We start from the raw sequence: 27,334 nt of genomic DNA on the forward strand, positions 1-27,334 counted from the left end.
CGGCCCTGTTAAATAGTTCGAAAATTAGAACTTAAAAGGGATAGCCTTTTACGATGGAATCGAGAGGTTTTGTTCCGAAGTGTTGGTGAATCAACTAAAGTATGGGCTGCAATGCAACGTGCTCGCACACATGATGTTCTTTTTCCTACAGCCGCTTAGAGACAGGATTTTGAGTAACATTCGAAATGAGGGAAACATTGTTGCTGGTTCGATTGATTGGGGGTCGCTCTTTGGAATAGTATGTTGGAACATATGAAAAAAAAAACAATTTTATCTTCTTGTAGGAAAACTAATCCATAGAAGACATTTGTTGGCAAAGTTGGAGCTGGGCCAAAAGCTGCAATGCGGCGATGCAATACGAGTCGAGAAGGCATTTAACAGTATCCAATGGTTGAAAACTACCTTTGGAGGGTTGGATAAAAATAAATACAGACAAGGCCGTGATTCCGGATTCTGGTCAAGCTTGTTGCTTGGCAACAAGGCTTCAAGCAAGTGATGGTGGAATGTGACAGTTCTCATGCACTCAACTTACTCAGGGAGAGCTTGGAAGTTGATGCTTGCTGACCACGTCACATTGCATTCGTTACTTTCTTCCTCTCGGTAGTTTAGTTAATTACCTTTCATTTTGTAACCAAAAAAGGAAGGCAAGTATATTTCAAATAGATCATCATACAAGTTTCCATATTGTATAATGGGAAGTGAAAAAAGAAAATGTGAGGATTATTAATTATGGTTTATATATATGATTTGAGAGAAGCTATGAATTTAGAGCAGTTGAATCACTTGCTCCCTTTCAAAACTTGAAGAAGAGCTAGTTAATAGCCACAAAATTGTATCATATTTTACATATACAAATAACAAGATGACCAAATTCAATCATCTAATCTTTTATAAGGCTATTCAGATCAGAGATCATCTGTGTGGCAACTTCTATATCTCCATGTTTTTTGCTTTTGTTGGGTGGTTTTCTATATCTCGAGGCTTTCCATGTATAACGTGCGTAAATCACCAAACTCATTCATCTCTCTCTACCCAAAAACTGTGCTTAGTAAAAGAATGAGTTGTCATTACTATTATGTGCATCCTTACACAGCATCGACCGCACCTCCATTATTGACCTAGGTGGCTCAAGGTCTTTTTCCGGGAGTGCATTGCCAACGAGCTGCTGCATCTGTGACGCAAAAGTATCATCCAGTATCTGCGTATCAACAACAGGGTACAATGTCAAAAAACAAAAAAACTGAACATGAAAAAATTTTGAGGATTTCAATGGAGAAATCAAGAAATGACATAACCAGTGCATCAATGCAAACTTCATAATGACAACTGCATCAATGAAAGAACCAAAATAATCAGGTATTACTGAAAGATGCAAAGCTTGGAAATGCTCCATTGATAAACATTGTAATAACTTGGGACCTATTTTCAGCAAGGAAGCAAAAAAATTGTTATGTTTTCACTTACAGATACAGCAATTCTGGAACCTTTATACCATGATCTATTCTCTTTCCTGTTTTCCAGGAAGCTGAGAACATCCTGCAATGAGTGGGAAAAAAAATCACGCCAGATGAGCAACATTATTAACTTGGATTCACAAAATTTGAACCACCATCACCATAACTTACCTGTCCCATTCGATCCCAGTACCATCGGCAGATAGCAATGAAAACGTGAGTCTCAAAAACTGTATGAAGGTGATTTACTGTACTTGTTAACTGTTCTTTCAGTGGCTCCATTCTACTTCGTATATCAGATTCTCCCACTGTTTCTTTAGAATCTTGGAGAATCTTTTTCAACTTTGTCGCATTCTGTAATTTGGTCTGGAATAAAGAACGAAAAGCAAAACAAAATAAATTCCACAATGAAAGCAAACAACCACAAGACTTGCTGGTACCCTCCTCTGAACTTGGACCAGAGAAATTAAGCAGGACTTACATTCTCAGCAAGTTTTTCAACAACAGCTTGCAGGTACCCTCTGAACTTGGTTCTCAACATCACGGTAACCTCACTAAGACGCTCACCAGGGGCTGTGTTTCCACCATCAGGTATGCAAGAACCCCAAGACTTGAACTGTGTCTCTATCTTCGGACGTAGCACATCAAGCATCCTCTTCATAGAATTCAACAGGATGCCCAGCTGAAAGAAGCAACCGAACTCTCAAGCTAAAAAACTAACGGAGTAAGCAAAGCCAAGGAAGAAGATTCTTGTTAACTGAAAAACCTACGGCTTACCTCATCAGGAACAGTGTAGGCGCATACAGATCGCTTAGCAAGTTTCTGCACGTACTTGAGGCCAAATTTCTTTGGTGCCATGTTTTCCTTCAAAGGAGTTACCACATCTGCATATTGCTTATCCAGAGCTTCCACTATTGCTTTCTCAATATCCGAAATAGCCTAGTTTAGACAAGTAGCCCAAAGTTTATCACTTGTTATTCAAAAGAACTGATTAAACAATTCATGATGTACATTGATCAGAAGAGCACTAGTGCAGAACATAAAAAACTAGCACTTAGAAAATGAAATTTGAAATATATTAACATACATTTTCCAGCACAAAAATATATTCAGGCCACCGGCAGATGATGACTTCATAATCGCTTAAGGTCTCCTTCAGTCGATCATACATTTCATCAACAAAAGGAGTTGTAGAATATTGCGTTCTAACTCCTGACCACTTCACCTGCAAGTATACATTCAAATAATTCCTTGAAGGCCAGTTTGATAAAATACTTCATTTAACAAGAAACGGAGAAGCAGTACATTTGTGAAGTTACAAGCAGGAAATCTATTTCAAAAGTAAGAATCTATGATTTCACATTAACCATCCACAATAAAGAATGTACCTTATCTAATTTACATGACTCTAGTAGAGATTGCCGCTTATCTTGAATCCATATCATGATGTATAAGTGGAACAACTCCTTTGCCTCAACTCCACCTTTCACATGACTGGAAGAAAAACAAATGAGTTTGCAATAGCGCAAATATATATATATATTGTTGCTAAAATAATCACCTTATATTCCAGCTGGAAAGATCTCGCTGGAAATCTGCTGTTGCAATGACAAGTTCTGCCACAGGTGGTGAAGGGCCAGATGGTGGGCATGCAAGAAGGAATGCACGTAATCTGCTGCAAAGTTCTGTGCTGTATATAGATGCCGAGAGATTTGGTAGGTCTATAAAGCTGCAAAAGAAGGAAATTTAGTGCTGCATAAACTACACATCATACAGGAAGCAACTGTATGCATGCTGAAACATGCATGGTATATGACCTGATATGATGTTCTCAAAAGTGAATAGACATATTGTATCAACAATTTCATTCAAAATGGTAATAAAAAAAATTTTGCTTAAGCATATGAAACATGCATGGTATATGACCTGATATGATGTTCTCAAAAGTGAATAGACATATTGTATCAACAATTTCATTCAAAATGGTAATAAAAAAAATTTTGCTTAAGCATATTAAGCTATAACTCGCTTGTGACCATACTCCACATGATTGAAAATTTACTTTCTGAGCAAGCTTAACAAATCAAACAACAAATGAGAAAACATACCTGGGAAGTATATCTTGCTTGTGAATCTCGATATCAGTGAATATCTCGTTCTTAATGTTCATACAAAGACTTGTCATCTTCTGGTAAGCAGTAGACATAGCAACTGGGTCCAAAAAATTGGGTTCATTGTTGGTTGTAATAAATTCATCTGTCTCAGCCAGGTGCCTTCTTGATCTCTTTCTTGCAGCGGCCTGTATAGACCCTAGTATTTAGAAAGTGGAGACAAGACATGTAGAAAGATAGGTACAAGAAATCAAGGAAATTAAATTCCTCAACCTGGAAATAATGACAAAGATTTTTCTGTGCTTCTGGAGACAAAACGTCATGTAGAAGACTATAAAGCTTGACAGCGGGTTCAAGTGCAGGTGCTGCAAGCCCTGTTGCAGGCTTGAAGACATCCATAATGCCAGAGAGTGACGATTCATCAAGGGATTTGTAGTTCTCAAAAACCAGAGAAAGAATCTGCTCGATCTGATCTTTGGTTTCTCCCAAAATTCGGTTCTGGTGAAGCAACAAATAATGAGCCATGTTATAGAGGGAATGAGGAACATATTATAAATTATTTTAAAAACAAAAGTGGAAGGCATGGCACCTCTTGATGACTCAATGTACTCTTACTGTGGCCCTTCATAATAACAGGCATTAACAATTCATGCACCAATGTGAGACAGTCTGCAGTGGGTGTAGCAACATCCATTACATAGGAAAGATACCTGTTAAAAATGTACATTAAAGATACCGAACATAAACACATTTACGAAAAAAGAAGCCCTGTAGAAATGAATTGCAATAGTTAACAGGAAAGGTAAACAATTTTGCCTTTTCCACCCCCAAATACCTTAGCTTGGTGTAGACATCAGAAACTCCATAATATGAGGCAAACTCCGTTAACAGCCATTTCCATGAACCATATAAATGCAAGTTTCGTTGTTGGAAGCGTTGAACCTTCATTGCAACTTCCAACACTAGGTCATATGCAACTGTTTCGGCAACAGAACCATACTAGAACGAGAAAAAGGGCGCAATTAATATCATAAATTAATAATCCCATTTTTCATCTTAAAAATTGAATCATGCAATAATATGAGGTTAGAACACAAAATAAATGGACTGAACTTTCTTCCTTTAATTTTTAAAATATGAACTACAGAATTTAAGCTAAGAAAAAGAACTACAGTTTTCAGATTTTAAGCTAATCAAAGACTAGTTCACCTTGAGATGACTATTGTCATCCGAACTTGTTGAGTAATTTATATACAACTGCAGCTTCCCTACAGGCTCATGTTCTGGCTCGCGAAATATGGGCCACCACCGCAACTTGTCAGTCTGCATTCAACTATCATATGAGTGTTACTAAATGAAATTAAACTACAAATTAAGTAGAACTAATGTCGGAATGCAGAAACAGTACCGAGTCTTCAGCAATAGTAGCCACTTGTGCAAGGACACGACCAAATTGCTTCCCCTTGGATTCTTGAACTTCAACAACCAGATCATCTCCCAAACTATCAGGGAAGCTGCAGAGTAATCAGTACCTATCTTGTCAGCATGTATCTTATAGAAATTTAGAGAATAAAGCAGAAGCATTTGGAGACAATCACATACAAAACATGTGTTTCACCAGATCCAGGCTGCATCCTTTTGCCATCTTCTTCAGTTGAACTTTTCAATCTCAGCACACAAGAGTATGTTTCTAAGGACATATGCGCACAAAGAGGAAGAATGTCAAAAAAGTAAAAGAGAAAACAATAACTTGGCTTGATCCAAAATAAAAAAGAAAATGGATGAAAGAAATGAAAGGAACAATTACCAAGCAAAACTATCAGTAAGTACAATCCAGATGCTTTAGTTACAAACAATTAAATAAAGAGAGATTCCCTTAAAAGGCTTGCAATCTATAATTCAAGAAGCAAAACAATATCCTTCACAAAGTACTACTCATAGCAAAACCATATGATGTGGGCATCTTAATGTAGTACGAAAAGGTACATCAAAGTCCAAGTCTGCAGCTAGGATGAATAAATGCAGTTAAACATGATCCTACTTTGTGTATGACAGAGTATGGGAATCGGAAAGACATACCTTGCACAACTTCATATGATGATGAACTATTGCGTAAACTTGTCACACCAATTTTCAGCAGTCCGGATACTTGTTTTATATACTGAGTTCCAGCATGCACATATGCTAAACTTTGGCGTGAGAAAGAACCATTTGCAGGTAAACGAGGTGCAACACGAAGCTTTCTAAGAGCGTGCCACCTTGAAGCGAGTGTTGACTGGAAACTGGTCAAGTGATACCGTATGTTCCCCAGCTTAATTGTTGGTGCCCTAAGACTAAGAGATGAGATACTACAGCCAGTAGGTGGATCCAGGGTTGTTTTTACTTTGCGCACTGCCAGCAAAGAAAATATTTGCAATCACCAAGTCAAAGAGACTCAAAAATGAAAATCTGAAATCCAAGACAGAAAAATACCTTGCACCTTCATCTTGCCAATAATTTTCTTAGGTTTAGCAGCAGCTGCCTCACTGGTAAGCTCTGATGAGCGTTTTACCATTAGTTCTTCTTCTGATTGCAACAGAACTTGTTGTAATCTATGCACCACATAAAAGTATTAGTGGGAGGAGAACAATAAAGCATACTTGTTTACAAATGATAAACAATTTCAAAACCTCCATGATCAGATAACCGAATTAAGATTCTTTAAATCATTTCCTTCTGAGAATATGGATGGCATTTTCATCAATATAAGAGGCTGCTAGTCAAATAATTCCTTGATTTGATTGGACTTCCATACATGAAAACCTTTATCAGACTAACTAAATCGATACAGTTAGATATCAAAAGCAATTGATCCAATCAGTATTAGATTTCTGCAAATATTGACCATACATAAACATGATAATTGGAAAAATAAAAATGCAAGGGCAGCTTTCGTAACAAGACAAACCATTGTAGTACAATTAAAGTGAGAAGATGTGTCAGTTGCTTTCTATAAGAACAAGGAGAGTAAACTCACCCAAATGTCTCTCGTAAAAGTGCACATTCATTTTCCAGAAACATTGGAGCCTCCATGCAACCCCTAGCCCAAGCATGAAGGCAAAGTCGAACACATGCATCATAGGCAATTACAGCATGCCAAGGTCCAAGAGCACTGGTTTTGATAGAATAAACAACTTAGAGCAGTTAGTGGTGAAGTGCATGAAAAAGAATCATCGTTGGGATCATCTAAGAATCTGTGTTTATCAGAGATACCTCGCATGAAATGTTGGGACGCGAGCTGGATGAACACCTGATGTAGTAGCAGTTTCTGCACCAACATCATTTCTGGGAACAAGGAGAATAATTAACATTCATGTGCACTAGATTGTATATGCAGTGGTTGGATACATTAATGTGCTTTCAGATTAATTATTGAATAAGTATTACACAAAACCATTGCACAAACCTTACACACTCGTTCGATTTTTTGTGACTCGTGTTAAGCTCAGGCTCAACTCCTGACATCGATTTGAATGTCTTTGGATCACATGAATTAGCTGCAACCTTGGCACTTTCTATTTCAGTCACTGGAATTTGCCGAGAATCTTGTTTAGCTTCCTGCACTGAGCTAGAAAATGGCGGTGCACTTGGAATATCATCATCAGAAAACTTTTCATCCTGTAGCTTTCGAGAATTCAAATCCTGCAAAGAAACTATCTCAGCAAGAGCATTATATAAAACTCAGAATAACTATATTCAAAACTATGTAATCTATATGTCAATCACATTGGTGAAAATGAATTTAAAAGCGAGGACTTGTTCCTACCATTGTCCAATTGTACAAACATTTTGAAACCAAGAAGTTCATAATCCCCCTTTACCAGAGGTTCTAGATGTATGTGCTCCATCAGACAAATAAAAAGACTAGCTAATGAAGTACTAAATGCTAGAAATCTGCAAAGCTACTAATTGTATGCCTACATAATCCATTCAAGTTACATTTGCAAGCCTTAATTAATGTAAAACGTGCCTTCAATTATGTCCAGCTATAATGAATTTGCTACATTTCAATATATCTATCTGTGGAAAACAATCAAAAACATTGTGAAACAAAATTTTAGGAATACAAACCTTCTGAGCTGCACCTCCCACGTTAACCCGAGATGGTACACTCGATGCATAGCCTTCTGAGACATATGCTCTACCCCGAGGAATTCCACCATTAATACTCCCCACTTGTGTAGTTGAAAACTCGGAGCTACCAGCCGAATCCGAAGACTCGTCCTCCTCTGTAAACCCATCCCTCCCAACAGGGTATCTCCCATTGCCCCTCCCTAACCTACCCTCCAAACTACCTCTTCTCCCTCCCATTATCGTCTCCATTGAAGAACTAACATCTGAATATGTATAATCACTAGCAGTGGTATATCGCGGCCGCCTTTGGGCCATGTTCCCGTATCTCTGAGCAGTTCCGTTAGGGATTCTTTCATCTTGAGGAGAAGAATCAAGAGAATACCTCCCCCCATAAACAGTATCTTCCTCTGACTCGGTAGTTACGTCATTTTCAGAAGCGGATTCTTCGTCTACGGACAAAGTAGTGGAGGTCACCGGCAAATGACCGCTCCTGAATTTCGCCGTCGGTGGCAAGCCAAAATTCCGGCCACCGGAGCGGATGTTGGTAATCGGATCCATTCGAGGCCTTAAGCTAGAATTTGAATATGGAAGCTCCTTCTGCTAAAATAACAAGAATAAATGAGAATTTCTAATTAAATGAAAATTAAATAAACTCAAAGAAAGAAAGAAAGACAAAGCTCATATACTTCTCGAACCCATTTGAGGGCATTGTTGTCAAGTCCTTCAGTGAACATGATGTTTGTCTTGTCTCTTAAGTCTTACCTAAATCCAACATTGTCAATAATTTCCCTTGTAAGACTAAAATCGGTAGCTAAAAAAAATAGTAAAAACGAAAAAATGAAGAAAACCGATGAACAAACAATGCAAGTAGTGAAACGACAACGACTTACATAAGAAACGGCGTTAAGAGTTTTGCTACTGAAAAAGCTCGAGCTTTGAAAAAGAATCAAAAAAACCCAGTGAAGAGATCAGCTTAGTGTATAGTATTTAGCAGTTAACCAATTTTTCTGTAGCTTTAAGAAGAAAAATGAGAAAAAAAAATTGCTTATGTGAAAAGCTTCCTTCGGATCTGAAATCAGAGAAAAGAGAGAGAGAGAAAACACTGAAACTCAAAGCTTTACTGCAAAACAACATTTATGGGGACCCTTAGTTTTTGCCCTTTTTCTTTTCTTTTTTTTTCCTTAATTCAATTTTTCACCTTCGGATTTCGTGCAAAACGACTGCGTTTTGAGTTTTGCGAATTAGGAAAGAAAAAAATGGGTAAAAAAGTCGAATAAACAGCGCACGAAGCGAGGTGGAAACAAAAAGGGTGATTTGACGTGGAAAAAAGGAACTCCGTTATTTTATTTATTCTTAATTTTGTTTTTAATAAAAGTTACTATTTAGAGTCGAACGTTGTAAGTGGGGACGCTTTTTTAACCCTTACATTAATAATATTTCCCGCTATTGTATGCTTCACATGGTTAGGTGGGTCCCAACACACCCGACACACACATTTCGCTAGATATACTCCTCCCCCCCTTTTTTGTTGTCTTGGGTTGGAATAAATTTTAAGTTATGGATTTAGCGTTTTATATTTTAATTTAATAAATTTTATTTTTATATTTTTTTAATATATTACTTTTAATTTTTATATTTTTTGAATTGGTTAATTTTTTGCCTATGTAAATTTTTAATAAATTTTAAATAATTTCTAATTGGACTATTCTAAAGTTTTATATTTTTTAAATTTTAAAATTATAATCTTAACACAAATAAAAAAATTATTCCATTAATTAAATTTTTAATGAGGAATATGTGAAAATAATAAATTAATATGATATTATACATATAATAATATATTTGTCACATAAAATTTTAAAAATTACTAAACTTAATTGAATAAATTTAACAATTATTGTTTACACCCAAAATAATTAAATTAAAATATAATAACTAAATTCATAACTTTTATAAAGTACAGGGATTAACAGCAAAATTTAACCAATTTTTGTTCTAAGTTCAAAATATGTGTTTCTATATATTTTAATATCATATTTTATTTATTATGTGTTTGAAATCGTTGAGTCATGACCTTGGGTTAGTGTTAGTGTCCCGATTTAAAATGTTTTTTATTGGACCTAACAAAAAGGGAACAAGAGAAAAGTGACCTGATGATTTAAATAATTTAAGGTATTATGATGGACGGCTGCGATTTGCTTTTGACGTAATTGATTTTTGTTTTGACTAGGCTATGACATGGCCCCCCATATATTTGATAGTGATGAACTTAGCTGTAACGTAGCACTAGTTATTATTCAATGTTGATGGGCATACGTGGGCCGAATATGCTTTAATTTGAAATATTTTTGAACGTTTGTTTTGGTGGTTGTTGCATGCAGTTATGAACTTTTTGAACAAGTTATGCATAAATAAAATATGATTAAAGGGTATAAAAAAAAAAGTCAATATATGAATGTAACTATAATTTGTATATATAATATTAGCTTAATCAGAATTTATATTCAAATTGTAGCTTGTATAAATCATTTATCAGCTTTCATATGTAAAATTTGCTCAGATATATTTCTATTATTAGCCTGATTTTACTTGGTTATATTTGTAACTTTTCAAAATATAATATTTTAAATTATAACATAAAAATTTATAAAATATTACTATTTTATAATACACCCACGATGTAATTTGAAAACGTAGTCATTAAAAATAGAAAATATAAATTTAGTTTGGATTAAAATGTCATTCCTGCAGAAAAATGGGAATTAATGAAAAACACAATCAGAGCTATAGGAATTGATGGTAAAGAAACCATAATTCAATTTAAAGCTAGAAATATACCAATTTACATAAATAATGTAAGATTTGTAAAAATTATTACTTTTTAAATTCTATTAAAGGTATTTCTACAGAAGTTTTTTCTGTTGATAATATTACTAAATTTCTATCTATAGAAAACGATAGATGATGATATATAAAATTATTTCCTAATAATATGTCTCCATGCATTTCAGGAAAACACAATATTTTAATAATTACAAATCTTACATTATTTATGTAAATTGCTATATTTCTAGCTTTAAATTGAATTATGGTTTCTTTACCATCAATTCCTATAGCTCCGATTGGGTTTTTCATTAATTCCCATTTTTCTACAGGAATGACATTTTCTCTACAACTACTTGTGGTAGCTCAAATATCTAATAAAGCATGCAAAGAATATGTTTTATAGTCTCTCAATTGAAGTTTAATGTCTATATATGTATAATATTTCCTAGGTTAGAAATTTGAAAACGTAATAATAACATTTTTTTCCTATTTTCATTTGTTGAATAATAGTAGTAGATTGTATTTCTTTCATTCTAGTATTTCTAGAATTTCTACTAGGTTCAGTAGGGAAAATAGGTATTTGAACTGTTTTCATACCTATTGGTGTTGTCGAATTTGTACTAATATTATCTTCTTCTTCCTCTATTTGAGAATTAGAAGGTAAAACTAAATTATCATTAGTATTTGTTATAGCATTATTTTTAAAATATAGTCTATCTCCAGATGACATATATTCTATAGTACTTACAGGTTTTGAAGTACTAGTACCACTTATTCTATCAATCATCCAATCTTTTGGTATTGACAGATCTTTTAGATGTAGTAATTTTGGTTGTATTTCTGTAGTAAATTTATTGGTATTAGGTACCAATTACTACTTTGTATAAAAAAATATGTGTCTTATTTAGATAAACATAGTAAAGAATCAGGAATAGCAAAAGAAAATATAGATTCTATAGGAAATAGAATTAATTTTGCAAGACAAAGAATAACTCTACATTGTCTACAAACTAAAGCAGCTAAACAAGTAAAAAATAAATTAACTTATAGTCATTGAACAAAAATTCTAGAAAATGAATGGGAATTTGGATGTAAAACAACACGTCCTAATACTTATAAAAAACATAAAAAGAAAAATAGAAAATATAAATTTATTAGGTGGAAACCAGGAAATAAAAAATATACTGGTAAAAATAAGAAAAAGAAAAAATTTGTTAGAAAAAAAACTTCTAAAAAATCTAAAAAACAGATATGTAAATATTTTATTTGTGATGAAGAAGGTCATATAGCACCAAACTGTCCTAATAAAAGAAAAAGTGCTAAAAAGACGATTAAAAGTCTTGAAGAACAAGATTTAGAAATTTGTTATGAAGAGGAAATAAATCTTGAAGAAATATTATATGAGTTAATATCAGAAACAGATTTTGATTCAGATGAAGAAGAATATATATTTATATTTAATGTAGGAAGTAGTTCTAAAAATCAATTAGAAGAAATTCCTAAGTCTGAACAACAAGACATAAAATTAGGAAATTTGATTGGAGAATACTGAAAGTAAAAGGAAAGATTTCTAAACTATTTTTCGATGCCCTGTTTAGGCTATTTACATTGCTATTTATAGTAAAATTTCTAATCTCTATTTGATTTTTCTTCAATCCCGCACAGTGTTTCTGATAAGGATGAATTTATTGTTGCCTCCACGTATGTTGTCAGTTGTCTTTGTCATATCTTTGATCGTACATGGATGCCTTGAATTTTTGTTTACCGCCAATCTTGAAAATCAGCTTGAAAGTCTTCTTGACTTTCCACGTGGTCTTTGTTTTGTTTTTATCCTTCTTGGATGTTGTCCAGGTTCCATGTTTCTATTTCATCCAGGTGTAAAGATTCTGGTGATAGTCTTGGTGAATTCCAAGTTTCCCACGTGTTCTTGATTTCTTCAATTATTTCTGAAGGGAAATCGTCTATTTCCATATCTGCTATTTTCTTTAGCAGTTGTATGGATTCTTCATCTCTTGATTTTTGAATCATGCTGTTTTTATTGGCTATTATTCTTCTTCCATCAGTAGATAGTTTGTATGTTTGATCTTGAAGTACATGTCGAGCTGTTGACATTAAATCAATTCCGGCTTGGATTTGAAAATATTTTGGATTATTGTAACACTTGTCAATGGTTTTGGTCAAGTGTTTTTTATCTTCTTTGGCTGCTGATAAATAAGGACTATCAAACATTCGTTGAATAATCCATATTTGATATGGTTGATAGAATCGCTCTTTTTCAGCAATTCCAATAAGACTACTTATTTGAATATAAAAATAGTAATAAAAATCATCTTGATATACTAAAAGTGACAATATAGCTTTTATAATAGCAGGAAAATCTTTTAATAAGTGGAAAAGTTTTGTACTACAATTTCTCTAACGAAACCCCATTCAATATTGTTTATATCAAATGGTTCATGATCTAATTTGAATTTTATAGTAGGAATTTCTTCCCCTATATCATTTAGATAAACATATGATTGTAAAAAGTATTCAGAAAAGACTTTTTTATATTGAGTCTGCTGGTTGCAGATAATTTTATTGATTTTTTCAAAAATTTCTGCTGGTAGTATTTTCCTGATCGTGAAAATAGTTATGTAATAAATTTATAAAAAAAGGAATTGTAAATTTGAAGTAGTGAATGTCTTGGTGCTCTAGGTTCAAATTCCATCATATGTATTTTTCTAAATTTTTTATATAAAAATAAAAATATACTCTCAAAGTAATATTTGTTATTTTGTAAAAATAATATTTTTTGTTAATTTCATAAACAAATTAAAAATCAATTAATAGATGACACCAACTCAATCGAACTCTTAGATAATTTAGAATGAAACTTCAAATGGGAGGTGATAAAAGGAAGAAGGGCTTAGATTTAAACCCTAGACATAATGTTAACCAAGATTACAAATCAATTAGGGAGAGGTGGGAACCGGCTTTCTTGAGATGGAAACTGCCGTTGCTCCTCACTACCTAACATTAAGGTACTCAACTACTTGTTGGTTGTCTTGAAGAGAAAGGATTCCAAACATGGAAGACAAATGATGTTTCTTGTATTTTAGGTTCAAAGCGACCGAGTGGAAAACACACTAAAGTTACTGAATTACAAAATTTGTAGATGAATGACGAAATAGTTCCTCTATGGGTCTGGTCTGGAGGTTTTAGTCCAGGAACTTTCTTACTCTAATAGTACTCTGAGCAAATGGAAATAGCTGAGATGATGGTAGACCAAAACAAATACATAAACAAGACAAACCAAGAATAACATCCACTATATTCGCACCATATTTGACAGAGACATGGGTGCATTATTTTATTTTTTTAAAAGCCTTTGGCAACGAAAAACCCGTCCCGAAATTTGAATTTTAAGCAAACTTCCAGAACGTCAGAACCAAACGGAATGGAAAAAGCAGACTCCTATTGGCATTACCTTCTGATATTTTCAAAACAATAGTAAAAAGGGGTAAACAGTTAAGATTTCTCATCCAGTGTGGATAGGAAAATTTTGATAACAAGCCTCGACCACAGTTTCATAATTTCAATACCAAAATCCTCATTCTCTCATAACACTCATATCATACATATATTCAAATATAAACACATAACAATATTATATATCATACATACTATCGTCAAATCCAGAAATTTTGCCCTTATCTTTCAATGACAGAACTGGAAACAGTGGAATTTTTTTTTTATACTCAACATTGATAGAAAGAGAAAGTACCTGCTTCAGAAGGGAAATCAGATACATTGTAAACAGTTAAATAATTTTATTGAAGCTTTTTTTTCTTCACTGGAACACTATTATGAAACCTGAAACATGAATTTTCAATGTGTTAACTTAAGCATACAATTCATCCAAGTTACACTCCCCTAGGAAAACCTTTAAGCTATTCGGTGAGCCACAATCGCCTTCAGCAATTAGTGCTCTGTCATTGGCAGCCATGTGCTCAATGATTTTGTAAATCATTTCAATCTGCAACCATTAAACAAAGGATGTTAGCAATTGTGTTTTATTGTACAAGTTGAAAGAAGTGCCCCTGAACAGTATTTTGTACATACGTCTTCAGGAGCATGGCAACGTTCAGCCACTTCTTCAAGTGTCAATGGTTCAACGGGATCTTTACAGCTAAACAAAGTGAAACAGAAAACAGTAATCAGCAAAACAACAACAAACCACACACATGCATTCAATCCAAGCCCAATGATAAGAAAATAAAAAAGTTCATGCAAAGGGATTAGCATTGAAAGTCATCAGGCCCTTGAACCAAAGAGGAGAGAGAAGAAAAATAGGCTACAAGGACAGACAGACAGACAGACAGTGGGAAAGAATATCAGTTGCTGCAATCTAAAAAACTTTTCAGTCATAACTTTCTTCAATTCCGACTTATAAGGAATAAGGATACTATACTTCATCCATAAAGGAAGTTTAGAAAATTCTCATAACCTTTGTACAAAACTGTGTTCAGTATATTGCTTCCCTAAATAAATATCTGACATATAATGGCATCTGAGGCTTTCAGAAAAATTGCACCATAAATACCAGATTATAAGCATCTGATCTTACCTAGCCTCATTGAGTACTGCTAAAACCCGCTTTTGTAAAGCTAATACTTCACCTGCTGCTTTTTTCCCAGCTTCCACACCTAAGATGAAAATTAAGTGCCAAAAATAAATAATTAGCCCAACAAGAACATTTAGATCAAACAGCTAGGTGCCAAGATAGAACCCAATTAGTAACCAAACAATATCCTCCTTAGTCCATTTCAAGAACTAAATTTCTTAAATGGAAGATGGAACATATTTTTACCAGGTTGATGGTAAGCATTGATGTTGACAAGTGAGGCATAAAGTCCAACTGCTCGCTCATAAAGAGCTACAAGAGCCCCAACAGATCTAGGTGTCACCTCTTGGACAGTGACAGTAACCGACTCTCGGTCATTTGCATATAGAGCTGATCTTGTTCCCTGCACAAGCAAGGTCATATATTGCAAACACCATCAGTTTTTATCATGTATACGTTCAGTGAAAATCTCCCTGTTTTAGGAAACTGGCACTTATCAAACCTGTAGCATTCCAAACAGGTAGTCACCACATGTGACACCTGGTTCAAGCTCCCAATCATGACCAGGGGGTCTATCACGTAACACTTCAATGAATGTCACAAAGAAATTATGCACACCCTCCCTCAGCTGTTGAATATAACTATAAATTGATAATACACGGAAGGTTGCATCAGGCCTGGGCACCATTTTCATCAATATAGATCAATTTTGAAGGCACAAGGAGAACTTACGCATGCTGATCTGTGCTTCCTTTATTCCCATAAACAGATATTCCTTGATTTACCTGATGAATTAAAAATTTGTTTTTACCGATTCTAATAATGTAAGAAAGCAACTCAAACATGTCAATAATGAGCAAATATTTGACGCAAAGCCTGAAAATACTTGCAATAGAAATGCATCATGCTCCACCATCAATAATTTTTTATATCCAAAGTGATACATGTTGGCAGGTTTCTGCATTTGGTTGATATTGTTTTGATATTAAAAAGTTGAAGCTGACCTAATAATGCTTTTATATTAAAAACTTGTATATAATATGCATTGAGGGACTAAAGCACAGATTTTGTTGAATTAAGGCATGGACCTCCAATAAGGTTTGTCAAGACAAAATTCTACTAATTATTCATGTCATGCCAGCAAATAGAACAAATAAAACATGCATCTGGATCTCATCAATACATAAATGGAGGCCAAATTGCTTAATTGCTAATACTTGGCAACAATCCAACCAAGTAATAGATCTTTGATTATGCCAAAAAGCTTCATTGAGCAAGATTTTACAACAATTAATCCATTAAAACAGCTCCAGATAAGTGAGAAAACGTACGACACAAGGTATACTCTTAAGAGTCAATCAGAATTGGAAGACCATGAATCACTCTTCCCAAACATAAAATCTCCTCATATCAGCTTATATGCTTTATCCGGTAGTACACCCAATATGAAGGGCGCTTAAAGTTATTGACAAGAAAAGGTCCTACAGTTTAGCTTTTTATAGAAAGTGCTAGCTAGTGATCCAAAAGTACTCTCCAAGATACACATCTTAAAATGAAGTGGTATGAGTCATCTTAAACAGTTATACATACCCGGTTACCATCCAGGTCAAACTCCTTGCCAAGTGATTCCATAACCAGCTGCTGTAGATACCTACTAAAAAGTAATAAGCTGTCCTTGTATGGAAGGATAACCATATCCTAAAAGAACCCCACAAGAGAAGCCATTAATATGGGAAACCAAAATCTGGACAACATAAGATCTGTAATATTGTTAAGTATATAATACCTTAGATCCAACCCCATCGCATGCCCAATACCAACATAAAGCAAGCAATGCTGCAGGATTATCCTTAAGCTGAAGGAAAGGAGGAAAAAATTCTTTATGACAACAGGAGGGATGACAGGTGGAATACAAGCCAGATACATAATATTCATAGGAAGTTAAAGCAAACTGAAACAAGGTAACATTCCAAATAGAAGATGGGGAGCAAGTTTTTCCGGTGCTAAGAAACTGCCAACTAAACTCTTTAGTTTCCAAAGTGGGCAACACGGAATGAAAACAAGTAACCCAAGGTCACCAACTAAAAATTGCAATTATCATGATTCAATTCTTCCCTATTCAATCATTTGAAAGCAGCATCAAAATATGTTAAAGCAAATAGAAAACACCAGTCCAAAACTTACCACACTGCTCCTTGTGGCATTGTCCATCATAGATGCACCAACTAGCATCTCCCTTATGTCAATTCCCTGCAGAAATATTCACTTAGAAGAACTGTTCCAATTTGCTCTGATAACCACAAAATATTAAATCCATGGACTACTTGCCTGAAGTGCTGCTGGAAGTAGACCAACAGCAGACATTTCAGATGTCCTGCCACCAACCCAATCAAACATAGGGAATCTGGCTACCCAACCCTCAATCCTTGCCGTGTTGTCCAACAAAGAATTTTCTTGTGTTATAGCAACGCCCTGCATGAAGTGTAAATAAGCAACACCTATAAATCTGAGAACCAAATTACAGGACAAATCTGCTTCCAGATGCAATAGTTGATTAAGTAATACCAAGTGAAGTCTCTATGCAAGGATCATACCGAACCAAGTAGATTTTCAGCTGGGGGGTTATGGCTTAAAAATTCTAGTGACCATCTAATAACTTGAATATTCATCAAGCTCACTAAACATAGTCAACTATTTCTTTTATAGAATGAGAAGACCAACCATTAGAAGAAAAAGGGGATCATAGGATCATACAAGTATTTGTAGAACACTCTTCATGAGGGTGGCAGAACACAGTCGGTAAACAACCGCATTTAAGAATGAATACTTCCAAATGACATGCATCTACATCTAAGTCCAATTCCAGTTACAAAGCCTTTTCACATACTCAAATTACAACCTACCTTGAATTAATTACCTAATTAAATTTTTAAAGTAAAACTCTGAAGCAGGGTAAACAAATAAAAGCAGAAACAAGAACCTGAGATCAAAACCTGTTTTGAAAAATCCAGACCAGCTTCACGGAAGGCTTTTTGAACTTCCAACAGACCATTTCTAGTTTCTGGGGTACCTCCACTCTGAGTGGTTTAAGTTTTATTAGATAAATACAAACTATATGTAATATATGATATATGGTCCATAAAACAGATAAGTAGAGAAGAATAAAACAATAACAAAGAAAACTAAGTAGATCTTAAGGATGACTTGATGCAGACCTTTGAGATCACAATTACAAGGGTAGAAGCCAGCTCTGGACCGAGCTGTGCAATTTGATGATCTATTCCACCGGGATCTGTATTATCAATAAATCTTATCTGCCAATACAGAGAACAAATATCAATAGCCTATTCCAGCATATAGTATGTATGTACGTAATTAAGACTTAAAATCATTCAATTAGAAAGCTATTCAATTTCTCAAAAGGGAAGTTGGTGGATTGCTTTAACAAATGAACACTATTGCAAAACGCAATTCAAGTTGATAAAACCAGGGATAAGGTACAAGTTAACTAGTCTACTTATGTGATTGGTTCAAACTCTTTAACTAGGCAATTTTACCAAAGCTTTTGATCAAACTGTTCTTTATCAGGTCCAAATTTCAAAGAGAATGAAAAAAATTGATCAAATACCTTTAGAGGAGGATTATCAGGAGCCAATGCTTCGGCAACGAATTGTGGGCCCAGAGCCGAACCTCCAATCCCAACTGAGAGTATTTGAGTAAAACGACCCTCTGGAGAAGACGGAGGCTTAATCTGCAGTTCCAAAGGGATGAAGCAAATTGATAACTCAACTAATCCGGCCTCAACATTGATGGTGAATTAGCTTGTTACAGCGAGTGAAAACGGAACAGCCAAACTGACCTTACCGCTGATGACGTCATCAGCGAACTTGCAAATGGCGTCGAGAGTCTTCTCAATCTGTACTTGCAAAAACGGTTTTGGCGCGAGCTTGGCGTTCCTCAACCAATAGTGGCCCACCATCCGCCCTTCATCCGGGTTGGCGATGGCGCCTTTCTCCAAGTCCTCTATAGCTTGAAACGCGGCATGGAACCGGGGCTCCATTTCCGCGACGAACTCATCCGAGAACCCGATCCTGCTGACATCGAGGTACAAACCGAGCTCCTTGTGCTGGTACAACCAGTCAACGTACCTCCTCCAAAGCGCTTTAGGATCTTTCTCCAGCCCACCTTGCTTGGCCTTCTTCAAAACGCCCACGCTGTTCGTTTTGGACAAATCGGCGGACACTTCACCAGAAACGGAGAGCTTGGAGCAAGAATTGGACCGAGTAGGGAATGCAAGCGAGTACTTGCGAAACAATGGAATGACGACTCGGTCATGCTTAGGCTTCAAAGAAGGGGAAGAAGAGCAGAGGCCCGAGAGAGCGGCCATTGCAGAACGCAAAGACAAGTGAAAGCGAGACGATGATAACGATGTGCAATAAATGAAATGGCGAGAATTTTTTTAAATTTAGGCCATTGGCTTGGATTCGAGGAAGGGTTTGGTTCGATATTTTCTGAAGAATCGATGAAGTGAAATGGTTTTGGGGTTTGTTTTTGTTTTACGTGCTGTGCTGGAGTTAACCTGGGAGGGTTGATTTTGTCTTTTGCTATTCGGTTCACACGTTGATCGTTTGGTTATCGGTTTAGGTTTGTATTGGTTGGTTGCCGCGGGCTAGATTTGATTTTTTTTATGTATAAATATTAAATTTATATATCAAGTTTCAGAATTTTGATTTTCAACTATTTTTTCATACAATTTTGAATTGATTGAATTTTTACAAATTACTAATAATATATTAAATTAGTATCATTTTACATTGATATATTACATATACAAATAATTATATTAGTTTAATGTGAAAATAAATATATGTATTTATTTTTTAAAATGTGACCAATTAAATCAAAATCAAAGTTTTTATGTATACATTTGAATCCAATTAAATTTTCTTGTGTATAATTGTACTAAATTAAAATTCATATATCAAATTATACATTAAACCGAAATTTATATATAAATTTTTTTTTGTTCTTTTTTTCCCATTTGTGCTAAAACTAATTTCAAATAAAAAATTTCAAGATATTCCATATAAATTTAGGAGAAAAATAATGCTAGTAAAAAACATGTGTTATACTCTTACTCCTTGGACAGGCCTATCAAACTTTTACTCTTCGAAACCACCCATTGAAGCGAGCCTATTAAGATAACTCCTCGCGTACTAAATCATGTGAAACTCGAACGAATTTTTGAACTAACTCTCTAAATAAGTCCTATTAGAATAACTCCTCAGATTAAGTCACGTAGAGCTCATTCTATAACTGTCATTTATGATATCAGTTGTCACGTTTCATTTGAAGTGATTGGCAGCATGCCCAATCGTCACCCTAATAACCTTACCTAAGCCTCTTGAAATAAAGTAATTGACCAATTTACCTTCAAATTGATTATAGGAAAGGGACGTGACACATCGGAATCATGCCCAAAATATTTAAATTTTGGATCTCCTACTTGAAGGGGGTCTCTCTCTCTCTATATATATATTATTTCATCATTGATCATTCTTTATTTTTCAGTAAAATTGATTTATGTTTCTAATTACCTCATAGGTGGTTCTCTATACACTATCTTTATCTAATTTTTTATTGATACTCTATTAACATTGTATTTTTTTTTTTCAACTCAATATTTGAATGAAATTTAAATTATTTTAATTTTGATTATTGTTAAGTAATTTATTGTAAAATTTTAAATCTTATATCTCATTCATTTAACTACATGCATGTTAAAGATTAAAGCCTTGTTTAAAGTAGATGCTAAGCATATGATCTGAGTGTAATAGAATATAAAAATTATTCAAATTTAAATTAACTTTTATTAGAAAAATTACCACTAAATTTTATTTTAATTGTAGGATAATTTGATCTGATCCTTGAAACCTTTCAAATACATTCACCCTTTAAAAACTAACATATCTATTATTAAATGAATCAATTATGTATTATTAAAAAAATCAAATAATGTCAAATTAAGATAAAGTTAATATTTACTATTTGGAAAATATTATTTATTGTCTAATAAAGTTATTATTTTTTAAAAGTTTTTATGGTTTTATAAGTGAAATCTATTATTTAGAATTAAACTACAATTATTTTTCAATACACTTTTATATATTAAATGTTAACTTTACTACAATTTAGACTTGTTTAATTTTTTAATAATATTGAGACTAAATTGATCTATTTAATAAGATAAAGATTAATATAATTCAATCCCTGCAATAAAGGTACCTCCTTGTTAGAATTGTGTGACCCAAATTCTAAGAGATTGCTTGCAAGTCAAGTTAAACAAAAATATATTTTCTTTCTAGAAGATTTAGTATTTATTAGTATAATATATTTAGCATTTATTAGTATAGTTTATTTGACTTACTAATTTAGCCTATAAATAGGCTCCTTTATAATCTTAGAATTAAGAGACACCCATTAGATTAGAACTCATAACACATTCAGAGAATTTTGTGTTTACGTTTGAGGGTTCTTTGTTTTTCGGGTTTTCGGGGTTTAGTTTTTATCTCCATCTTTTGTACTCTTCATTCTTTTGCCATTATAGTAAATTTATTTTTGCCCGTGGTTTTTTATCCTCTTTTGAGGGGTTTTTCCACGTTAAATTTGTGTGTTCATCTTCTCAATTTCTTCTACTATTTTTACTTGTTCGTTGCTTAATCGGGACGATCCTAACACTCCTAAATACTTTTACCCATTTTAAAGTATTTTTAATCAAAGGTGATCTGTCAATTATTAAGTTTGTCTGTCAATTTGTAAGTTTATCTCATTTTTTCTTAAGATACTCATGTATTGTATTCTTACTAGTTGATATATTTTTCGGGGAAATAAAAAGCAAATTTTTGGAATTAGATTGATGCTTGAACCAATCACACCACTAGTTTTCAGTTAGTCCAACTAGTTTATTTAATGCTAAGTAAATAATTTATTAAAAAATTTATAAAATAAAAAATATATATTGAAATTTATATAATCCACTTCAATTGATTCAAGTATAGGTTCAATCGGTCCAGTATTAATTCATAAAATAATTTATTTTTTGCTTCTCTTCAAAATAATACTTTAATCAAATTTTTATTTAATCCGTCAATTAAATTCTAAAAACAGTCATTTAAAAATGAATAAAAAAATTTAAAGGTGAATTTAAAAATAGAAAGCCAATTTACAAATAAACTATTTAGATTATTAACTTTTTTACCAAATAAAATTAGTAAAATTTAATTTTATTCACAGGTTGGACCGGTGGATATGATCAATGCCCTTGGAATATTCCTTCCTTCATTTTGATTTCTATTTTTGGAGTTTAGGGGAAAAAAAACAATTATATGCTGAAAATAAGGTTGGTTTGATCAAATACAGATTGAAAGTAACTTTGGATTAATAAAAATTATGTATTGATCTAAAATAAAAAGATGTTAAGTTTGCACATGGAGATAAGCTGTTTTTGAAAGTGTTCTCCTAAGAAAAATATTGAGATTCAACAAAAAAAAAAAGTTGAACTCGATATACATTGTACCTTATGAGGTTCTAAATCGAGTTGGACTCATAGCATATTGGTTGGCTCTTCCACTTGAACTAGATAAGATACACAACATTTTTCATGTTCCAATGCTATGGAGATATCATTCTAATCTTTCATATATCATACAAGAAATAACCTGTAATAAAAATTTACTTGAGAAACGAAGGAATTCAAAACAAGTGAGTTCCTTTGGTCAAAGAATTGTGGTGTAGTTATGATGCTGAGGAGGCTACCTAAGAGCCTAAGGAAACAATATGGCCGCAATATCCTCGTATATTTTCAGGTAAATTTCGCAAGAAAATTTCATGAGGAAGAGAGAAATGTAACAATCCAATTTTTATAAGTGTTTGAAAACCTAATTCAAGGCTGAATTTTCTTAACTAAATTGTTTAAGATTTTAAATTGAGAAATTAGTAAGATGAGTACAAAGTTAGAAAGTAGAATAATTGAATAGTTTAATTAAATCAATTAAATTATGGCATATACCTTTTGTTATATGTTTTAACTTGTATATATATTTTTATAATTTGAAAAGAGAATGAAATTATTTGAGATCGAATTCAATACTTTATATGTCACAACATAATATTTTTACTATTAAGCTAATAAATTGTTCGCAACTTATACGTATTTATTAAAAACACCAATAAAAACTTTTTCATGCGTTTTGTTTTCTCAACACTCTTTCATATAAAAAGATGAAACCTTTCTATCACTAGTGGGGTAAATCGGTGAAAAAAAAAATCAAAATTCATGATAATTTCAATCTTTGATCCTTGAAAGATGTTATTTTAAATTTTTTTTCAAATAGTACATTTAAATAATTATACCTAAAATCAATAATTATAAGCATTATTGAATTGATGACTTGAATATATATTGATCACCTTATCATAATAAATTTATATAGAAATCACACATGGTGTGATATAAATTATAATAAATATAAATTAAGAACCCACATATTATTTACATTGAATGAAGCTCGAACTTGGAATTTTAGAATTGTTAAGGTCTTAACATTGTTATTGAGCTAAGGCTTCCTTTTAACTCTAAGTTTATTTATATGAAAAACGTTATTAATGATAATTATATTTTATTTTTATCTTTTCTCATTTATTTTTTTAAATTTTCATGCAAACATACAATAAATATTTAAATTTAAATTGAATTATATATTAATTTTGAAATAAATTCATTTCTTTCTTTTATATTATTAACATTTTCATCTATTTATTTTGGTAATTAAAATTCAAATAAAAATAAATTAATGGTTTCATTTCAACGTTAATATACAACTGGATTGAATATAAATTTACAAATACTTAATTCCAGTTGAAGTCAAATATAAATTTAAAGTAATTAAAATTGTGAACTTAATTTCCACACATCTTCATGTTGTTTTTTAGTTTAATCTAGTATAACATATTGATATTCATAAAAATAAAATAAAAGAGAGTATGTTAAGCAACATTAACATTAGAGCAATGTTGTGTTAGGATTATTACAGGATTAAGCATAATCAAATCATGTGGTATTGTGCGTAGCTAATTTAATATGCTTTTGCTTGATCTTCGCTTTACAGTTTATGGCCTACCCTTAATGCAGGTTTACTTTGATGAGAATTATGGCGTTTCCTCACGACTCCATAATGCACTTTCCATTTTTGATTAACTAAGATTTTAATTTAAGCCGACGTGCTTCAACTTTAGAGTGAAGGTCAACCTTACACAGTAATTTTAAACTGTGATTTTTTTAAAAAAATTGCGAATATATTATCATACGTGGAAAATACTTTTATGGGTTCGACAAAATTCGCGGCTGAAGGCTGAAAGCCGCCAAAAGAAAAAAAAAACACACCCACAAAGCCAGCTCGACTGGCGGCATGGGATAGGACACGGAATTCAAATTCAATTCATTTCACAACGTTTGATCTTTTGACGTCTCAAAACGCACCGTTCCAAGCTGGTTGAGTCCTCCGATGTTACTCGTTATTAGTCCTAAAAATTTCCACCATTCCTCAAATCAGATATAAGATTCCCCATGTTTTTATTATTCCTTAAACAAACCAACAATTATTGCACTAATCCCAACGACGTGATTACCAGTTTGCCCTCCACATCCCTTTCATTAAAAAAAACCCTCTTCAATTTAGGCGCCCACAAGAAAAAGAAAACAACCCGGAAAAAAAATATTCCTCTCTTTCTAACCTTCGGAAGCTCACCAATTTCTGCAAAAATGGCGACGATGGTGCCTGACAACCTAAGCCGTGACCAGTACGTTTATTTAGCCAAGTTAGCGGAACAAGCCGAACGCTACGAGGAGATGGTTCAATTCATGCAAAAGCTCGTCCTCGGCTCTACTCCTGCTTCCGAGCTCACCGTCGAGGAACGGAACCTTCTCTCGGTCGCTTACAAAAACGTAATCGGATCTCTACGCGCCGCGTGGAGGATCGTTTCTTCTATCGAGCAGAAAGAAGAAGGTCGGAAGAACGAGGAACATGTGGTGCTCGTCAAGGAGTATAGATCGAAGGTTGAATCCGAGTTGTCGGATGTTTGCGCTAGTATCTTGACTTTGTTGGACTCGAATCTGATCCCATCTGCTGCTGCGAGTGAGTCGAAGGTTTTCTATTTGAAGATGAAAGGGGATTATCATCGGTATTTAGCAGAGTTTAAGGTTGGTGATGAGAGGAAAGCTGCTGCTGAGGATACTATGCTGTCTTACAAGGCTGCTCAGGTAACTTTTTTTAACTTAGAGCCAAGCTTTGACTAAGTAATTGAATATTAAGAGTAGAATTTTTTATGTTGACTTGGAATTATGATTTTAGGGTTAAGTTTTTGGATTTGAGAATTCTGTATAATTTGAAGTTGAAAATTTTGGATCCTGTGTTGAATTAATTGAAGGATATCGCACTGACGGATCTAGCACCAACGCACCCGATCAGGCTGGGACTTGCGCTAAATTACTCGGTGTTCTACTATGAGATTCTGAATCAGTCCGATAAGGCTTGTAGCATGGCTAAACAGGTGCTCTTCATTTTCTACTCATGAACATGAATTGTTTAAAGCCTTTGCAAGTGAATCTGCTTTAAGCTCCAAACTACTCTTCACCTTGCTTGAGTTGATGCTTAAACCAATCAAAAATGAAACATAATGTGACTTTTGGTCGATGATCTTGGCTGTTTCTTTATGGAGGAATATATTATTATTAGCTTAATTAATCTAATTAGTTTTGTAGTTTGACGTTGGAAAGTTTGGTCTTCTTTGTGAGGCTATTAAACTCAGTTTTATACCATGTCCAGTGCTCCTTATTTTATGACTTTTATCCTTAATTTTGTCCCTTAAAGTTTACTAGGGTCAAAAAACGAGGTTGATTTGACTTCTTGTGTTGGTGACTTCATCTAGATGACTTTGTTAAGAGCCGATTGGACAAGACTTTGAATCAGTTTTGGTTTTAACCAGCATTAGCGCAATTAAAGTGACAAATGATTTTATTTTATATTTTTGCAAATATATAGCTCTGTTTGTTATGTGCTTGATTCTAGTAATTCTAGTACCTTAAATTTACTTCTTAGTTTTAAGTTGGTGAGGTCAGGATTGTCTAGAAATTAATATCAATCCTCTTATTAGCAAAATAGTTATATACTATATGTGTACATGTAGATATGCTAAACCAAATCCTTATTGAGCATAGCACACTAGAGTTTAAGTAGCAAATACATTATTTTCAAACATTACATAGATGCATGTTAGGAGATGAATTTTTATTTGGATGTTTTTCCTATTGTCTTCCTTGTTTGTTTTCATGGGGAGAAAATAAATGGAACGCGGCCAACCTCTGAACTTACTGCAACTTTCTGACCTGTTTGGGGGACTTTCTTAGTTGGATGCTTTAAATAAATGCTATCTCTTTTTTGGCATTTTGACTTATTTTTCTGAAACATTCTTTGCCGTCTATGTATAAAATTATGTTGCTGAGTAGTTGATGGTTTTAGTAAGAATAAAAGATGAATTAATGGTTGGATATTCATTAAATATTCCATGTTTTTTTATAAAAAGGCGTTTGAGGAAGCCATTGCTGAGCTTGACACGCTGGGAGAAGAGTCTTACAAGGACAGCACTCTCATTATGCAACTCCTAAGGGATAACCTTACTCTCTGGACTTCGGATGTTCAGGTCATTGCCCTATCTCTCTCACATAGACACACGTACAGGCACTTGAAGACCATGTTTATAGGGACTTTGATATATTGATGTGACCAGTGCCTAACTGTATGTGATGTTGGTTGTGATGCAGGACCAGTTAGACGAGCCATAGAAGGTGGTGTTACCCGTGTTGGTCCTAGTCTTCTTCCGGAGGAGGTGGGCTTTGAATGTCATTTGCTTATGTTGATTAAAGTGTGTAATTTAAAATCGGAAGTAATCCATGGCATGATGCTATACTCTACTCCCGACTAGATTTCTGAATTTGGAAGTGACTTGGATAGGTGGCATTTTCCAATTAGTTAGTTATATTTACTGCACAGTAGTAATTCCATGATAGATTTTGTTTATAAAGACGGCATAGAAAACCGGACGTAATAACTAGGGTAGAATTCGTATTAGATAGAAAAAGAGATTAAAAACAAAGGAAATTAAGGAAT

General features: G+C 33.6%; 3 protein-coding genes across 8 annotated transcripts; 1 reads left to right on the plus strand and 2 right to left on the minus strand.

Moving 5' to 3' along the window:
• Positions 1–699: 699 nt before the first annotated feature.
• LOC107957811 (uncharacterized) lies at positions 700–10,106 on the minus strand. 6 transcript variants are annotated; one of them, XM_041113969.1, is made up of 24 exons: positions 8,569–10,106; positions 8,365–8,440; positions 7,676–8,275; positions 7,011–7,246; positions 6,818–6,889; positions 6,582–6,716; positions 6,038–6,156; positions 5,645–5,956; positions 5,168–5,255; positions 4,974–5,079; positions 4,775–4,888; positions 4,401–4,564; positions 4,155–4,275; positions 3,839–4,063; positions 3,563–3,753; positions 3,016–3,183; positions 2,843–2,948; positions 2,542–2,679; positions 2,232–2,393; positions 1,936–2,136; positions 1,626–1,820; positions 1,465–1,536; positions 1,296–1,326; positions 700–1,198 (listed from the first exon to the last, which is right to left on the minus strand). In XM_041113969.1, the coding sequence occupies exons 2-23, from the start codon at positions 8,410–8,412 to the stop codon at positions 1,315–1,317; spliced, it is 3,585 nt and encodes a 1,194-aa protein (XP_040969903.1). In that variant the 5' UTR covers positions 8,413–8,440; positions 8,569–10,106; the 3' UTR covers positions 700–1,198; positions 1,296–1,314. The 6 variants fall into 6 exon arrangements, with proteins under 6 accessions (XP_040969903.1, XP_016748878.2, XP_016748876.2 ...); XM_016893389.2 differs by having other exon boundaries at positions 7,676–8,278; positions 8,569–8,814; XM_016893387.2 differs by lacking the exon at positions 1,296–1,326.
• A 4,114-nt stretch (positions 10,107–14,220) lies between these two features.
• On the minus strand, positions 14,221–19,675 carry LOC107957810 (glucose-6-phosphate isomerase 1, chloroplastic). The gene is made up of 14 exons (XM_016893384.2): positions 18,970–19,675; positions 18,739–18,861; positions 18,326–18,424; positions 18,104–18,187; positions 17,439–17,582; positions 17,295–17,360; positions 16,897–16,965; positions 16,701–16,808; positions 15,843–15,895; positions 15,613–15,751; positions 15,357–15,513; positions 15,114–15,192; positions 14,609–14,675; positions 14,221–14,522 (listed from the first exon to the last, which is right to left on the minus strand). Exons 1-14 carry the CDS (start codon positions 19,495–19,497, stop codon positions 14,388–14,390), a joined length of 1,851 nt encoding a protein of 616 aa, XP_016748873.1. The 5' UTR covers positions 19,498–19,675; the 3' UTR covers positions 14,221–14,387.
• A 4,989-nt stretch (positions 19,676–24,664) lies between these two features.
• LOC107957808 (14-3-3-like protein B) lies at positions 24,665–27,216 on the plus strand. Its single transcript, XM_016893381.2, has 4 exons — positions 24,665–25,428; positions 25,596–25,718; positions 26,751–26,867; positions 26,989–27,216. Exons 1-4 carry the CDS (start codon positions 24,736–24,738, stop codon positions 27,007–27,009), a joined length of 954 nt encoding a protein of 317 aa, XP_016748870.2. The 5' UTR covers positions 24,665–24,735; the 3' UTR covers positions 27,010–27,216.
• Positions 27,217–27,334: the final 118 nt, after the last annotated feature.

This window comes from Gossypium hirsutum, chromosome A05 (genome assembly GCF_007990345.1).
Source record: "Gossypium hirsutum isolate 1008001.06 chromosome A05, Gossypium_hirsutum_v2.1, whole genome shotgun sequence".
Lineage (NCBI taxonomy): Eukaryota > Viridiplantae > Streptophyta > Magnoliopsida > Malvales > Malvaceae > Gossypium > Gossypium hirsutum.